The 17,369-nt window shown below is 43.1% G+C and overlaps 1 protein-coding gene across 2 annotated transcripts; it reads left to right on the top strand.

Moving 5' to 3' along the window:
* Nucleotides 1-8,285: 8,285 nt before the first annotated feature.
* Nucleotides 8,286-16,123, top strand: LOC120027775 (palmitoyltransferase ZDHHC20-B-like). 2 transcript variants are annotated; one of them, XR_005473342.1, is made up of 13 exons: nucleotides 8,286-8,416; nucleotides 9,040-9,066; nucleotides 9,366-9,460; nucleotides 9,674-9,794; nucleotides 9,922-9,991; nucleotides 10,111-10,143; nucleotides 10,244-10,364; nucleotides 11,328-11,460; nucleotides 11,893-12,019; nucleotides 12,229-12,318; nucleotides 12,498-12,598; nucleotides 12,681-12,750; nucleotides 12,841-16,123. XR_005473342.1 is itself a non-coding variant. In XM_038972802.1 (13 exons), the coding sequence occupies exons 1-12, from the start codon at nucleotides 8,299-8,301 to the stop codon at nucleotides 12,744-12,746; spliced, it is 1,080 nt and encodes a 359-aa protein (XP_038828730.1). In that variant the 5' UTR covers nucleotides 8,286-8,298; the 3' UTR covers nucleotides 12,747-12,750; nucleotides 12,841-16,123. The 2 variants fall into 2 exon arrangements, 1 of the variants encoding a protein (XP_038828730.1); XM_038972802.1 differs by having other exon boundaries at nucleotides 12,703-12,750.
* Nucleotides 16,124-17,369: the final 1,246 nt, after the last annotated feature.

The following is a 17,369-nucleotide window of genomic DNA, read 5'->3' as shown; positions in this document are numbered from 1 at the left end:
GGGGGTGGTGTGATAGCTTCATCTTTTGGGATAAGTGGAGATTCCAGTACATTTCCAAACTTCTCCTTTAGTATGTCAGGTATCTCATCTGTCAGCTCTCTGGTGGTTTTAGTTCTGTTCTTCCTCTGAGGGGAACTGGGTGGTAATGAGTCTGGCCCATGTAGGTGAGCCTCCTGTTGGGCTTCAGGATGGAGCAGAGAGACTTACAGAAGATGGAGCTCTGATGGTAGCCACACTTCTCTATGAAGTCTGCTCTGTGTCTTGTATCCAGCATCTCTCCCTCCTGTCTGATCCTGTATACTCTGTGGCCCTGCTTCTGGGGTTCTGCCGTATCGCCATGTGATGGTGTTTCTCACCTCTCCCGCTAGGATGGTTACATCGAATCCCATTTCTGACAAGAGCCAGGAGAACAGCCCGTTATTCTCAAAGCAGAACCCTCGGCGGCGGTGGTTAAAGATTTTATCATAGAGGTGCTGGAGTTCAAGTCGCACGCGACCGCCGCTGTTCATGGTGAGGTTCTCGAAAAAGACAGTCATCAGGTGACAGCTGTGTGCACGCTAGACAGCAGACACACATTCCCACACTAATCAAAGTTTAGACCTATTTGTCACGTATAGTTGATACAACCGGTGTAAACCAAGGACCAATAAATAACCAATTTGCCTTTATTTTCAATTGGAAAATACTCTTTGTGGTCACGGTTGAAATCACTGTAGCTGTCCCATCTGTGAATCTGAAAGTGAAAGAACGGGTAAGTAATTTCTATGCATAATTACTTTGAGGTGGTTTATGCATTCAAACAAGAGCATGCTACCTGGGGGTCCATTCAATCGCAACTGAATAGTAACTGTGTTGGCCATATTGTTACGTTCTGACCTTAGTTCTTTTGTTATTTCTTTGTTTTAGTATGGTCAGGGCGTGAGTTGGGTGGGTTATCTATGTTTGTTTTTCTATGTTGGGTTTTTTGTTTGGCCTGATATGGTTCTCAATCAGAGGCAGCTGTTAGTTGTTGTCTCTGATTGGGAACCATATTATGGGAGACTGTTTTCTATTGTGTTTTGTGGGTGGTTGTTTTCTGTGTCTGTGTGTTCCACACGGAACTGTTTCGGTTTTCGTTCGTTCACTTTATTGTTTTGTATTTCAGTGTTCAGTTTGATCCATTAAATATTCATCATGAACACTTACCACGCTGCGCTTTGGTCCTCCTCTCTTTCTCCCAACGAAGATCGTTACACATATAGCAGTGTTGGGGAAGCTACTCTGAAAATATAGTTGACGAATTACATCACACTGGAAGTTAATCTACGCTAAAGCTACCGTTAAGAAAAATATAGTTTACTTAACTAAAGCTACTTATAAAAAAAAGTGTTGACTCCAAACTTTTTTGTGAAAAATTATAATATAATCTGAAATGTCATAGAATACTAATTGCAAGACAAGATCACTCTGTAGTCAGAGGTTTAATTTATCCTATTAAACACTAAACGATGTTTCAAGTGAGAATTTGGTAGGTCGGATGCCTGAAAAAGAAAGGAAATTCTTGCCTACTTCACCCATATTTTAATTTTGCCCAAAAAGTTGTTTGTAGCTGCCGTAGTAAGCTACATGGCAAACAAGTAATGAACTACTGAAAACACTACAAATGTTTGAATGTAGTTCAACTATCACCAAGCTACTGCAAAATGTAGTTCACTTACTAGTTGAAATATATTTAGTTCACTACGTCCCAACACTGCCATATAGTATTCATATTCATAATTTTTTTATCCCTTTTTCATGATATCCAATCGGTAGTTACAGTCTTGTCCTATCGTTGCTCCCGTACAGACTCGGGAGCAGCGGGCCTTAGGTGTCTCCAACTGTGAGTCTTGGCCATACATGGTTTGAACTGGTAAGTACGTACATACTGTATCAAATAAATTAGTCACATGCGCCGAATACAGTGAAATGCTTACTTACAAGCCCATAACCAACAGTGCAGTTTCAAAAAATATGGATAAGAATAAGAGATAAAAGTAACAAGTAATTAAAGAGCAGCAGTAAAAAATAACAATATATTCAGGGGGGTGCCGGTACAGAGTCAATGTGCAGGGGCACCGGTTAGTTGAGGTACCATATACATGTAGGTAGAGTTAATTAAAGTGACTATGCATAGATGACAACAGAGAGTGGCAGTGGAGGGGAGGGGGGGGGGCAATGCGAATAGTCTGGGTAGCCATTTGACTAGATGTTCAGGAGTCTTATGGCTTGGGGGTAGAAGCTGTTTAGAAGCCTCTTGGACCTAGGTGCTCCGGTACCACTTGCAGTGTAGTAGCAGGGAGAACAGTCCATGACTAGGATGGCTGGAGTCTTTGACATTTTCACTCAGAACGGTGGGTGTGATATTTACACCCTGGTGTGAAGTCACGTGGGTGTGATATTTACACCCTGGTGTGAAGTCACGTGGGTGTGATATTCACATCCTAGTTTGAAGTCCCGCCCCCCTCATAAATCAACGAGGTGTGAAAGATAGTTTGACATAAGCGACCCTACAATAACTACTAATGTGTGTGGGAGTGTTGGTATAGTGTGTGTGAGTGAATACATAGTGTGCGTAGGGTCAGTGCAAGATATAGTCAGTGTAGATAGTCCGGGTACCATTAATTGACTATTTAGCTGTCTGGCTATTTAGCAGTCTTATGGCTTGGAGGTAGAAGCTGTCTCGGAGTCTGTTGGTCCGAGAGCCGATGCTCCGGTACCGTTTGCTAAATGGTAGCAGAGTGAACAGTCTATGGTTTGGGTGCTGGGAAGGCTTTGGCAATTTTTCGAGGCTTCCTCTGAAACCGCCTGATAAAAACTTTTTGAGGATCCGAGGGCCCATGACAAATATTTTCTGCCTCCTGAGGGGGAAGAGGCGCTGCCGTGCCCTTTTCATGACTGTGCGGGTGTGTGTGGACCATGTTAAGTGCTTTGTCGTGACGTGACTATCATTAATGTTATGACATGCTATTTATCAAATAATGAACTATGTTTAATTATTACGTGACTAAATTAATCACGTAACAATTAACTCATTAGTAACTTCGGGCACCATGGGAAAAGTTTATTTAATGAGTTATCATTTCCCGAATGAACTCAAAAATATATCAGAATCTTGATATCATAGCAGTCAATCATTTCCTCATATCAGTGTCATTCTGAACATCGCATAATCCTTTAAATCTGCACAAACCCGGGTCTCACTAATTATTCCGTACCACACAAATTGAGTTGATTATTTATTTACTTAGAAGCTAAATGATAACATAAGATACACATACACACAGTCTAGGTTATTGATTAGAACTTAATACAATAATAACAGGTCCCTAGCGGACCAACACAATATGACACGTGTTACACAAGAAGGAGATTTAAATAAAGAGAGAGAGAGAGCAAGAGAGAAAAGCAACACTTGGATACATTTGTAAACTATGCTTAGTTTAGCCCTAGTACCTTGCCCCGAACTGCCGCTTTTATGGGTAAGAAGTGTAATGCATGTATTTACGTGAAGAAGTTCTCTGTTGGATATCTTCGGATGGCCTGCTCTTCCGTCCTCAGGTGTAAGGCTCTGATTGTCCACAAGATGTCACAATGTCCTTTCTCTTAGTTGTCTGTTTCCTTGCACTCGTTCTGTAAGAGCGGTCTTCTCAGGACTGCTAATCAGCCGTGTAGATGATTCCAGCGTGAGAATGAGAGCAGTGTAGACAAACGTTGACTTGAAGAGAATAACCGGGTGGTCCTGCTTGAATTCACCTTCTTAGATACAGTACTTAAGACAGCTACTCAACCGTAGCATTGATTGTTAAGAGGTTCCTTTGTCTTCTTCAACATCGTGTTGCGTTTCAAAGTTGTGACTAATTGTAGACCTTGGCTGCAGCGCCTGGTCTTCTAGTCTAGTATGTTAATTCTTAACTCACATGCTTTATACCCTCAGGTAAAAAGGGGCATTTCCGTCTTTATGACACGCTCTCTGGGTTCCCTGGGGTGTCTTATCGTCACAAAAACATTCTCTTTAATCTGGATATTTTCTACACAACGTAAATAAATGTAAACATCATATACACATTATGAAAACTCTTCAAGTTACAATGTTTTCGTTGTAAAGTCTTCATTTAACTTTTAATAACATCGTAAAATAAACATTAATTTTCATATTCCATCCATCATTATTCCCACCCATTCAGATGATGAAATATATTGTCCCAGAGTCCATTTATTTGATGTTCTAGTTCAGGGTTGTAAACTCTTCATAAGGCACAAAGACATTCCAGACACCCAAACTAGGCGTCATAGAACCCCCACCTTCAACCCTCTCCCCCTCTGCGGGAGAGATATCTCTGTTGAGCGGATCGACTGTAACCTGATCCTCATAGGCCAGTCATGACACCTTAGTGATGTGGATTCCAAGGAACTTGAAGCTCTCGACCCGCTCCACTACAGCCCTGTCGATGTGGATGGGGGCGTGCTCTCCCCTCTTTCTCCTATAGCTCACGATCAGCTCCTTGGTCTTACTGATGTTGAGGGCGAGGTTGTTGTACTGGCACCCCATTGCTAAGTCTCTGACCACCTCCATATAGGCTGTCTCATCGCCGTCTGTAAACAGTCGTCAGCAAACTTGATGATGGTGTTGGAGTTGTGCATGGCCATGCAGTCGTGGGTGAACAGGGAGTACAGGAGGGGACTAAGCACACACCCCTGAGGGGCCCCTGTGTTGAGGTTCAGCGAGCCAGAGGTGTTGTTGCCTACCCTTACCCCCTGGGGCCGGCCCATTAGGAAGTCCAGGATCCAGTTGTAGAGGGAGAGGTTCAGTCCCATGGTGACATCCTGGAGCATCAGCAGGCGGGGAGTGGGTTGAAGCCCAGTTTGAGACAAAGTTGAAAGTAGCTTGGGCTTTGCTTGTAATCCCATAGATCTGCTCAGTTCGGCCTATATTGAGTAGACAACCTCCCCATGAAGGCCTTTATAAATTGATGGCATGTCTCTGAAGACGAATGTGAAAAGTGCATTTCAGGACATAATGTACAGTTGAAGTCGGAAGTTTACATACACTTAGGTTGGAGTCATTAAAACTAATTTTCAACCACTCCACAAATTTCTTGTTAACAAACTATAGTTTTGGCAAATCGGTTAGTACATCTACTTTGTGCATGACACAAGTAATTTTTCGAACAATTGTTTACAGACAGTTTTTTTCACTTATAATTCACTGTATCACAATTCCAGTGAGTCAGAAGTTTACATACACGAAGTTGACTGCCTTTAAACAGCTTGGAAAATTCCAGAAAATTATATCATGGCTTTATAAGCTTCTGATAGGCTAATTGACATCATTTGAGTCAATTGGAGGTGTACCTGTGGATATATTTCAAGGCATTCCTTCAAACTCAGTGCCTCTTTGCTTGACATCATGGGAAAATCAAAAGAAATCAGTCAAGTTCTCAGAAAAAAAATTGTAGACCTCCACAAGTCTGGTTCATCCTTGGGAGCAATTTCCAAATGCCTGAAGGTACCACGTTCATCTGTACAAACAATAGTACGCAAGTATAAGCACCATGAGACCACGCAGCCATCATACCGCTCAGGAAGGAGATGCGTTCTGTCTCCTAGAGATGAACATACTTTGGTGTGAAAAGTGCAAATCAATCCCAGAACAACAGCAAAGGATATGGTGAAGATGCTGGAGGAAACAGGTACAAAAGTGTCTATATCCACAGTAAAACGAGTCCTATATCGACATAACCTGAAAGGCCACTCAGCAAAGAAGAAGCCACTGCTCCAAAACCACCATAAAAAAGCCAGACTACGGTTTGCAACTGCACATGGGGACAAAGATCGTACTTTTTGGAGAAATGTCCTCTGGTCTGATGAAACAAAAATAGAACTGTTTGGCCACCATCCCAACCGTGAATCACGGGGGTGGCAGCATCATGTTGTGGGGGTGCTTTGCTCCACGAGGGACTGGTGCACTTCATAAAATTGATGGCATCATGAGGGAGGAGAATTATGTGGATATATTGAAGCAACATCTCAAGACATCAGTCAGGAAGTTAAAGCTTGGTCCCAAATGGGTCTTCCAAATGGACAATGACCTCAAGCATACTTCCAAAGTTGTGGCAAAATGTCTGAAGGACAACAAAGTCAAGGTATTGGAGTGGCCATCACAAAGACCTGACCTCAATCCTTTAGAAAATTTGTGGGCAGAACTGAAAAAGTGTGTGCGAGCAAGGAGACCTACAAACCTGACTCAGTTACACCAGCTCTGTCAGGAGGAAGGGGCCAAAATTCACCCAACTTATTGTGGGAAGCTTGTGGAAGGCTACCCGAAACGTTTGACCCAAGTTAAACAATTTAAAGGCAATGCTACCAAATACTAATTGAGTGCATGTAAACTTCTGACCCACTGGGAATGTGATGAAAGAAATAAAAGCTGAAATAAATCATTCTCTCTACTATTATGCTGACATTTCACATTCTTAAAATAAAGTGGTGATCCTAACTGACCTAAAACAGGGAATTTTACTAGGATTAAATGTCAGGAATTTTGAAAAACTGAGTTTAAATGAATTTTGCTAAGATGTATGTAAACGTCCGACTTAAACTGTAGGTAGGCTACACGGAGAAAGTGTTTACTTTTTGCAATAAAAGGGATATTGTCATAATTTAACTGTAATCCAAAGTGTATTACAGTGAGTGAATAGAACTTACTTTTTAGGAATCTGAAAAGAATAGGGGTACTCATGGCAGGTTCAGTAATGTTGTCACGCCCTGACTTTAGTTATATTTGCTTTCTTTATTATTTGGTTAGGTCAGGGTGTGACGAGTGGATTGTTTAGTTTTTGTATTGTCTAGGGTTTTTTGTTATCTATGGGCATTTTGTATTGTCTAGGGGTATGTAGGTTGATGGTGGCCTGGATGTGTTCCCAATCAGAGACAGCTGTTTATCGTTGTCTCTGATTGGGGAGCCTATCTGGGTTGCCATTTTCCATGTTGGTTTTGTGGGTAGTTGTCCATGTTTAGTTGCCTGTGAGCACTACGTTGGCTTCACGTGTTTGTTTGATGTTTATTGTTTTGGTGGCGAATTCTTATATTAAACAAGTATGTACGCTCAAAACGCTGCGCCTTGGTCCACTCCTTTAAACGGCCGTGACAAATGTTCCTGCCTGTAAAACACATACAGGCACACACACACTTCTGCAGTCAATTAAATATAGATACAACTACCATAAGAAGCCATTTAATCGAATGATATAGCCTACAATAAAATAAACATTTGTCGCTCTGTTGAAATCAAATCAAATGTTATTTGTCACATGCGCCGAATGCAACAGGTGTTGTAGACCTTACAGTGAAATGCTTACTTACAAGCCCTTCGCCAGCAATGCAGTTAAGAAAAATAAGTGTTAAGTAAAAAATAAAAGTAACAAATAATTAAAGAGTAGAAAGTAAAATAACAATAGCGAGGCTATATACAGGGTACAGAGTAAATGTGTGGGGGCACCGGTTAGTCAAGGTAATTGAGGTAATATGTACATGTAGGTAGAGTTAAAGTGACTATGCATAGATAGTAAACAGAGAGTAGCAGCATCGTAAAAGAGTGGGAGGGGGAGGGTGGACAATACAAATAGTCTGGGTAGCAATTTGATTAGCTGTTCAGGATTCTTATCGCTTGGGGTAGAAGCTGTTAAGAAGCCTTTTCGACCTAGTCTTGGCGCTCCGGTATCGCTTGCCGTGCGGTAGCAGAGAGAACAGTCTATGACTGGGATGCCTGGAGTCTTTGACAATTTTTAGGGCTTTCCTCTGACACCGCCTGGTATAGAGGTCCTGGATGGCAGGAAACTTGGCCCCAGTGAGGTACTGGGCCATACGCACTACCCTCCGTAGTGCCTTGAGGTCGGAGGCCGAGCAGTTGCCATACCAGGCCGTGATGCAACAAGTCAGGATGCTCTCGATGGTGCAGCTGTAGAACCTTTTGAGGGTCTGAGGACCCATGCCAAATATTTTCAGTCTCCTGAGGGGGAATAGGCTTTGACGTGCACTCTTCATGACTGTCTTGGTGTGTTTAGACCACGATAGTTTGTTGTTGATGTGGAGAACAAGGAACTTGAAGCTAGTTGGCTGTACAACTAGTTGGCTGTACAGGCCAGCTTTGCTATTAGGACTGCACTTGCAAGTGTGGGGCACTTGCGCACTCTACCGGGAGATGAAGGGAATTGCACATGGGAGTTTGGTACGTGACGTCACGCAAACACTCCCTTCGGTTTGGGTGGAAGAGTAAAGATGGCGCCCACCCACGTATTGAGATGCTGTCAACGGGGCTTAGCTTGGATACCTGTGATTTTTATCGCCCTAGTCGTATGTTGGTCTTACTATGCGTACGTCGTAGAGCTCTGCATTTGTAAGTATTAAAAAAATGATTTTCACTGCGAGTGTCGTTGTGTTATGGTTGATATTTGTGCTAGCTAGCTAACGTTAGCTGGTCACAGGAAGTGAATGGAGCGACTGCTGCTAGATAACAAAGGCTTGGCTAGTTAGCTAGTTTGATCCTGCCAATGTAGCGCTATAGCTAGCCAAATAATCTGTCTCTGTAGCTACCCGTTAGCTAGCTAGCGAATTAAACTGTTCAATTTTAGCACTTAATTAAAAACTATCATACATTGGTACAACGATAGACTACCAACCTCAGTTATCTGTTATTCTGTCGACATCTTGCCAGATGTAGAGAACTGTTCACATTATTTTCTACCTGGAACAATGTACCTAAGTAAAAGACGGAAGAAGCAAAGATAGAGAATGCTTATTATTTGTTTCAAGTGGGCGTGGCTTCCCTCTCCTTCCTCTGCATTGATGTCCAAGAACTGGACAGGTGAAAGCTTGCCAGGAATGCAAGAAAAAGAATGAGCCATTCAACAATGTCCACAGGAATGTGTCTTGTTGTTGCTAGCTGCATACAGTATGTCTGACACCCACAACATACACCAGATGCAAACTTAACATTATTTTATTTCCTTCCCCCTGCAGTCACCATCCCCAGCATAGCAGAAAAGAGTAAGTAGTAGCTATTGGATGGGATTGATTTCTACTGGTTGATTGGCTTTTACTGAAATGGGCCCATTTGCTGCTCATTGGGATTGTTGCTCAAGGGCCATGGCTGAAGTTAGTTTTATTTACTCTGGCTGGACTGGGCTCAATTTGGACACACGTAAACACACATACACACTGTAGACACTACTAAATTGCGCCCTTACACTTGACCTATGCATGTGCAGATAGTCAAAATATGAATATCTGCTATGTTGAAGCCAGGTGTGAATGTGTCTCTGACTCTGTCTGTGTGTCTCTTACAGTCATCTACATGGTGTTCTTCCATCTGTCCTTCGTCATGTTTGTGTGGTCCTACTGGAAGACCATCTTCACCAGGCCAGCCAACCCCTCCAAAGAGGTACCCTGCCTTTTAGATACCTGCCCTGAAACATCCACAATGCTGTAGCTCACAGCTCCACTGGATAGATGTCTATGAGTAGATTTATTCCAATGACACAGGTGGATGGACAATGTTGCTAAGGGACTAACCATAATTGAAGTTATTTTCCTTTGTCTGTTTTGTTTATCTCTCCTCTTTCTCTCTCTCTCTGCCATCTTTCTCTCCTGTTAGTTCTGCTTGCCTAAGGCAGAGAAGGAGCAGTATGTGAAGGAGGAGAGACCAGAGTCGCAGCAGGAGATCCTGTGGAGGGCTGCCGCTAACCTACCCCTCTACACACGCACCGGGGCTGGAGGTCTGTCTCTATCTGTCTTGTCTATCTATGTTTGTGTGTGTGTCTGTCTGTCTCTCTCCCAGTTGATTGATCCAGCCCTGGCCGTTGAGTGTGTAGCTTATCAGTTGGATTAATGTGTTGTGTACAGCGATCCGCTACTGTGACCGGTGTCAGGTGATTAAACCAGACCGCTGCCACCACTGTTCTGCCTGCGACATGTGAGTCTGCTATTTCCTGTCTCCTCTCCTCTCTTCCAGTCTTGCTTTTCCCGTTGAATGGCCTGATTCCGAAGGTTTTTTTCATTCTTCTTTCTCTTCTCTCTTCTTCCATGTATTAGGTGTGTGCTGAAGATGGACCATCACTGCCCCTGGTATGTTGTCTGTTTCCTCACATCCACAGTAGATCATAGTATTCTAATGTTCAGAGGAAGTATGATCATAACTCAACTTACTTTTTGTCTCCTCTCTCAGGGTGAACAACTGTGTGGGATTCTCCAACTACAAGTTCTTTATTCTGTTCCTGTGCTACTCTCTGGTGTACTGTTTGTTCATTGCAGCCACCGTACTGCAGTATTTCATCAAGTTCTGGACAGTGAGTAATGGTCTCACATTCACTGCAGCCTGCATCTGTTCTGGCATCCACTGCTTTAGTCTTGTTATTCCCCACCCACCCATACATTCAATGCTGCAGATGTTGGTGTGTGTGCGTGCTTTTTCCCACATGTAAGATAGTGTATGAAATGCTACAGTCTGTGTGTGGATGACAGTGGTGTGTGTGTCAAATGCTACTATTTGTGTTTGTTGTAACTGCTTGGATTCTCCCACATCCTGCTGCTTAACACTGTGGCCTCACAGCTGTACTGCTTCACTGTTATGCAGCTCCCTCTTTCTCTTTCTTTCTTTTGTCCTTCCTCTTCCCCCCCTTCCGCTCCTTGTTTTCTTAGTTGGCCTCCCTCCCAGCTTTTCAGATTTTGCTCTCCCTCTGACCCCCCTCTTTCCCTCACAGACATTATTATTGTTCTCTGTTCTGTCTACCCCACTCCTCTCTCTCTGTTCATTTCTACCATGTCCTCCTGTCCATGCCATCTCACCAGCCCTGACTCTGCCTGCTCCTCTGTCCTCTTTTAACACACCTTCTCTCTTTCTTCCACCTCGTTTTCTTTCACCCCAAGTGACTCCTATTTGATCCCTGAACCCTTTTCTAACACTTCACCACCTCCCCCTCAATCTCTACCTTTCCCTCCCTCCGTCTGACCTCTCCTGGTGTCTAACAGTCTTGTCTCTGTTTGTACTAAAGCTTTGCCGGAGGAAATCGGCAGAGAACTGCCCCAAGGTAACCCAGCCTCCAGAGCCTTAGTGTAGCTGTTGCAGGGCATGAAGTGCACCTGTGGATGTTGTGTGATGGCGTTGTGTGTGTGCTGTGTTTTGTTGTGTTGACATGGTTATCAAGGCGCCCCGCCTCTCCCTCTCTCTCACCCCCACCCCGCCCTCCATTTGGTTTTTGACATTGACTCTCCCTCTCTCTCTTTTTCTCTTCTCCTCCTCTCCTCCCCAGAATGAGCTGCCAGACACTCACGCCAAATTCCATGTCTTGTTTCTCTTTTTTGTGGCGGCCATGTTCTGCATCAGCATTCTCTCCCTCTTCAGCTACCACCTGTGGCTCGTAGGGAAGAACAGGTCCACCATAGGTAACACACACAGTCCCACACGCACTCTTTTTTTTAAGGGCTCCCAAGTGGCACAGCGGTCTAAGGCACTGCATCTCAATGCTAGCGGCGTCACTACAGACCCTGGTTCGATTCCAGGCTGTATCACAACCGGCCGTGATTGGAAGTCTCATTGGGCGGCACACAATTTGCCTAGCGTCGTCCGGGTTTGGCTGGGGTAGGCCATCATTGTAAATAATAATTTGTTCTTTACTTAACTAGGCAAGTAAAGTTAAGGTTAAAATAGAAATAACTCACGCACAGTCCCTCAACACACAGTCCCTCAACACACACACACTCACTCGCTCCTCAGACGCTCACTCACTCACCCTCTACCCCCCTCTCTTTCTCTCACTCCCCATCTATCCCCCTCTACCTCCCCTCTCTCTCTCTACACCCCCCTCTCTCCCTCAGAGGCATTCAGGGCTCCAGTGTTCAGGACAGGTTCTGATAAGAACGGTTTCTCTCTGGGCTTTGGGAAAAACATCGCCCAGGTGTTTGGAGACGAGAAGAAGTTCTGGCTGCTACCCATCTTCACCAGGTTAGTGTGAGGGATGTCTCTAACCCAGAGTTCCAGTCTCTAACCCAGAGTTCCAGTCTCTAACCCAGAGTTCCAGTCTCTAACCCAGAGTTTTTCTTATCTTCTTTCTCCTCTCTCACGGTGTGGTGTGATACTGTGTTGTGATACTGTGTGGTGTGGCGTGATACTGTGTGATGTGATACTGTGTGATGTGATGTGTTGTGATACAGTCAGGGTGATGGACTGACGTTCCCATCACGGCTTGTCAACATTGACCCAGAACAGCCCACAGTCAGCTTGCAGCCGGAGGCCAATAAAAGGTAAAAAAATATGATCAATAGGTCAATCAATGCCAACAAATAGTGGTCAGATTTAAGATTAAGCAGAAACCTGAGGACTTCTATTTGACATACACTATATATATCATCAAATATGATCTAAACATGTTCAGTAATGCATTATCAATCAGATGTTTTTAAATCGATTATTTTCTTCCCAGTATTGAAGACGTCCCGGCCAGTCCTCTCAGCGAGTCTCAGAACCATCTCCTTGGCAACGAGCAGCATGCCAACAACGTCACAGAACACCTGGAGAATGACAGTAGGTATCTGCTCACAATTGATCTGTAGGTTCTGCTCTGAATGGTATTGATGGTAGCTAATGGATAGTTTTGGTCATAAAGACCTCTGACCTCTGTGTTACAGCTGGGAGTGAGACCATCACAATCATCATGGAGAGGGAGTCATAACAAGGTGAGCCAACCAGAGTTCTGCCCCTGACTACATCTGTCTTCTGAGGCTAGATTTAATCAACTAAATGTATCTCTGTCACTCTCTTCTCAGGAGAAGAAACCAGCCATCTAATATGATGCCTTAAGTATACCACCATTTTTTATTTTTTTTGGCACCATGGAAACAGTCTCCCAACGCGTCCCTGTAGTTCCGAAAATGTCACACTCAGCATAACCATGGAAACGGACTCCTTTCACGCATCACCATAGATATAGCCTTGTTTTTAATCATCAGAAAGTTACACACACACAACTATTTATGCAGTTGCACAGAAGAACCACGCACAGCCTACTGTAAACATATTTTTTATTTTAGTTGACTGTGACCCGATTGTCCACCCAGGACTGTTAATGGATCTCAGCATCACTTGATGATGGCAGGAATAGTAATCAGTCTTCACGCTTCAGAGTTGAGAATGCCTGTGCCAAAAGCTAACAGACTGGGTGTTAAATGGACCACGGCTGAGGAAGTACCTGGACTGGGAGAAGACTAAATTTGAGCTAGGAGGTACTGGGACATAATAATTTTGTACAGATTTTTCACCCAATGTTTATAAAATGGATGCTATGAAGCTGGAAGATATCACCAAGACTGATAAAACTACATGGAAGAAACCTAATTTTGTTTACAAATAATTTAGTGGTGTTTGGTTTGTACTATCGATGGATGTTACAAGGGGTGCCTAAAAGACAACCTGGACTATACAAAGAAGACCCATTGGAGGGGATGCTGGACTAAACCAATTTTAAAGTGAAATGGGGGGTCTCCAACTGGGTTTTGATCATGTCATCACACAACATGGCGCATTTGCACTCTCAAGATTACGTTTTAATATCCATCATGTGCTGCATTCTTCATGTCCAAAAACAGATTAAGAAAGGTGTGTCCTTGAGTGGGTGTGTGTGTGTAGTCAGATTTGTGAAGAGAGGGAAAGAGGGAGTGCCTGCATGAGTGTGTATGTAGGCAGATTTGTTAGGACACAGAGAGAGAGTGTGTGTGTGCGTGCAGGCAGGTGCTTGCTGTAACTAAAAGCCTAGAAGGATCAGCTTCAGATGTTAGTTGATGGATGGATTGATAGTTTGGTTTACATTCATTCACAAGCTGCTGAAGGGTATGTTATGTGAGAGTATACAGTATAGCCTCAAGCTCCTCAACCAGTTCTAGCTCATGGTCAAGTTATTACACGTTGATCAATTATTATTTTAACGCATCAGAGACTACAACCTTGAACATCACCTTTTACGAAGGCTATGTCTGAAACTACACCCTATTTCTCCATATAGTGTACTTTTGACCAGAGCTATGTAGGGTTTGTGGTTAAACTTGTTTGTTATATGGGGAATAGGCTGTGATTTGAGATCAGCCCGAGGTCACCATTCATTGCCAAATAAAGGGCTGACCAATCAGCTGCTCTGACCTCTGAACTGGGAGTGTTTACAACACCTGATGCCATAGAATTAGAATCATAGACCATTGAATGGGAATGTCCATTTTAGTATTCTAGTCATTCTAGTTCTATGCTTGATACATCTCTGCTCTCACGTCATTGGCCTGTGTCATGGAAACCAAATTAAACTGCTTATCGTTGTGACTTGATGTTTTTAAGGTTTACCCATATGTGCCCAGTGCCTACCTGTTGAGGCTTGGCCACCCTGCGGTATTGATGCTGGCCAGCAGGTGGTGACACCTCTCAGCTGTCTAGCGACCTTCTGTTGTACAGTACTTTTTGTTCCTACAAAACGAGTTTAGGTCTAAAGTGGACCAGTATGTATTATATGCAGTAAGATTCCCTGTGATGTGAAAGTGTTCGGGGCTCAGTTTGCGTGAACTGTGAGGTGGTGGTGTAGTGTGTCCATGTGTCAAAACAGCTGTGATTGGAAGGTGTCAGTGACAGGGGTGGACAGAATCTGCGGGGGGGGGGCATATTTTCCTCAACTGGTTTTAGATAAATGGAAAAGCGTTTCAAAACTTTACAGTTTTATCCTCAGTTGAAGTCAAAAGTGAAGACAACCGTTATAAAGGTATTGATATAGGGCATTCCCAGTAGATTACTCTTGGCCATAGCAATGTACAAGTTTACAGACCAGAGGTGTGGGGTAAGTTAGTAGTAGGCCTAGGGGTGTGTGTCATTGTGGTTTAAGTTCTGAATGTAATAAGGAGGGATAATGATTATATTTTATACAGTTATGGAACCCCTACCTCTAGGTTCTTGTGTAATTCTGGAACGATTGGATAGGTATAAGCAATATGGTGAAAAGCTACCACCATATTGCTTATACCTATCCAGTCCTTTTGCATCTCGACAAGTGCCCTTGGTTGAGGGGCAAGGGATCCAATTTGGAATGAGGCCTTTGAGCGTGTGGCCTTTTGAACCTCCTCTAGTTGTTCTTTCATTCTAGTTTGAACTCCTGACCCCGGCTGCGGTCATTGTTTGTTTAGCTCCTCCCTCATAAACCAATGAACCCGAGACAGGATTATTTCACTCAGAATGGTGACCTTGGTTATACTGAGGTAAGGTTGCTACCGGCCAAGGTTTATAAATTCACTCTGCTGGAACTCTGAATAGTTATCCCTGTGTTCTACACTTTGTGTTCTAGAACCCATAATTAAATTGCAGTTTCTTTTCATATGGCCACTCTCTTTTTTCTACCTAATAGATTTAATTACAGCTACACTCTGAACTACTTGACCCAGAGACTAAGAGCTCGTTGTTTGACATTAATTGGAGTGCTCTGTTTTAATTCTGGGAGAATACACTTCATTAAACCTACGTGGCCTTTACATTAGATTTTGATCAAAGTCTGTGTAAATAACATGTGGCTAATGCTCATCAGCATGGAGCTCAGCTGTAAATGTGTTTATGGGGATAGATGGGAGGTTGTGGTGTTAAAACAGCCATATTATTTATACAACTAGATCCATTTAGTTTGACCCTACAAGACTCCATCAACCGTTCCCACCATTATACCTGAATCCACAATAGTGACTCCTGTCAAAACGGAGGAAGATTCGGATCATTCTTGTCATATTTTAGGGGGGTTGATTTGACTAACCCACACCCATGTGTCTTCTGCATGTACAGTGCAGATGTATTTGTACTCTGCTTATTGCAAGCTTTGATTTATAATTTTTTTCAATGTCATGTTTTACAAAGTGTACTGTGTGTAATATATATATATATATTGATAATGTAAAAAAAAAAAAAAAGGTGTCAGCCTATCTATTTTTCTTGTCTGATTTTAATTTTTCCTGTTCCTATTTTGTGAATGAAGTACATGCCACTATAAACTATTAACGTGGGAAAAAAATAACAATAAATGTTTTTTAAAACCTCCAGGCTGACTCCATTCTCTTTTGGAAAGTCACAATTTACAGTGCAGTTTTCAGACCCTTTTCTACATGCTGTTACTTCACAGCCTTATTCTAAAATGAACTATTTTTTCCACCCTCATCAATTTACACTCAATACACGGTAATGTCAACGTGAAAACAAGTTTGTAGAAATTTTTGCACATAAAAACAAATACCTTATTTACATAAGGAATCAGACCCTTTGCTGTGAGACTCAATATTGAGCTCATGTGCATCCTGTTTCCATTGATCATCCTTGAGATGTTTCTAGAACTTGATTAGAGTCCACCTGTGGTAAATTCAATTGATTGGACATGATTTGGAAAGGCGCATACCTGTCTATATAAGGTCCCACAGTTGACAGTGCATGTCAGAGCAAAAACCAAGCCATGAGGTTGAAGGAATTGGCCGTAGAGTTCTGAGACAGGATTGTGTCGAGGCACAGATCTGGGGAAAGTTACCAAAAAATATCTGCAGCAATTGAAGGCCTCAATCATTCTTAATTGGAAAAACTTGGGAACCACCAAGACTTCCTAGAGCTGGCCACCCGGCCAAACTGAGTTTCTCTGTGGAGATGGGAGAACCTTCCAGAAGGACAACCATCTCTGCAGCACTCCACCAATCAGGCCTTTATGGTAGAGTGGCCGGACTGAAGCCACCCTGGATTCAGATCATTCAGGCGAGAAAAAACATCACCCAGATAGGCCAGTCGTGTGAGAAACTCGTCATCATGCAAGCGGTCAGACAAGTGAAAATTATGGTCAGTAACAACTTTAAGCTCATCTCTCAATAAAAAAAAACGTGTCAATACTGTCCCCCTTGATAACCAGCACACTTCTGAATGTTGTAAAAGCGTTACATAGTCGCTTCCCATATCATTGCATAGTGCAGAAAATACACGAGAGTTCAGTGGCCTTGCTATAACAAAGGTAACCATTTTCACTGTAGTGTCCAAAACGTCTTTCAATCTGTCAGGCATTCCCTTGGCAGCAAGAGCCTCTTGGTGGATGCTGCAGTGTACCCAAGTGGCGTCGGGAGCAACTGCTTGCACGCGCGTTACCACTCCACTATGTCTCCCTGGCTTTTGCGCCATCAGTATAGTATATATATACACTGCTCAAAAAAATAAAGGGAACACTTAAACAACACAATGTAACTCCAAGTCAATCACACTTCTGTGAAATCAAACTGTCCACTTAGGAAGCAACACTGATTGACAATAAATTGCA

The sequence above is a fragment of the Salvelinus namaycush genome, chromosome 33 (assembly GCF_016432855.1).
Source record: "Salvelinus namaycush isolate Seneca chromosome 33, SaNama_1.0, whole genome shotgun sequence".
In the NCBI taxonomy this organism is placed as follows: domain Eukaryota; kingdom Metazoa; phylum Chordata; class Actinopteri; order Salmoniformes; family Salmonidae; genus Salvelinus; species Salvelinus namaycush.
This window is presented reverse-complemented; position numbering and strand designations above follow the sequence as displayed.

Coding starts and splice junctions, on each gene's coding strand:
- LOC120027775 (XM_038972802.1), top strand. CDS start 8,299: ATGGCGCCCACCCACGTATTGAGATGCTGTCAACGGGGCTTAGCTTGG. Junction 9,795..9,921: donor CACACGCACCGGGGCTGGAG/GTCTGTCTCTAT, acceptor TGTTGTGTACAG/CGATCCGCTACTGTGACCGG. Junction 12,599..12,702: donor AGAACACCTGGAGAATGACA/GTAGGTATCTGC, acceptor TCTGTGTTACAG/CTGGGAGTGAGACCATCACA.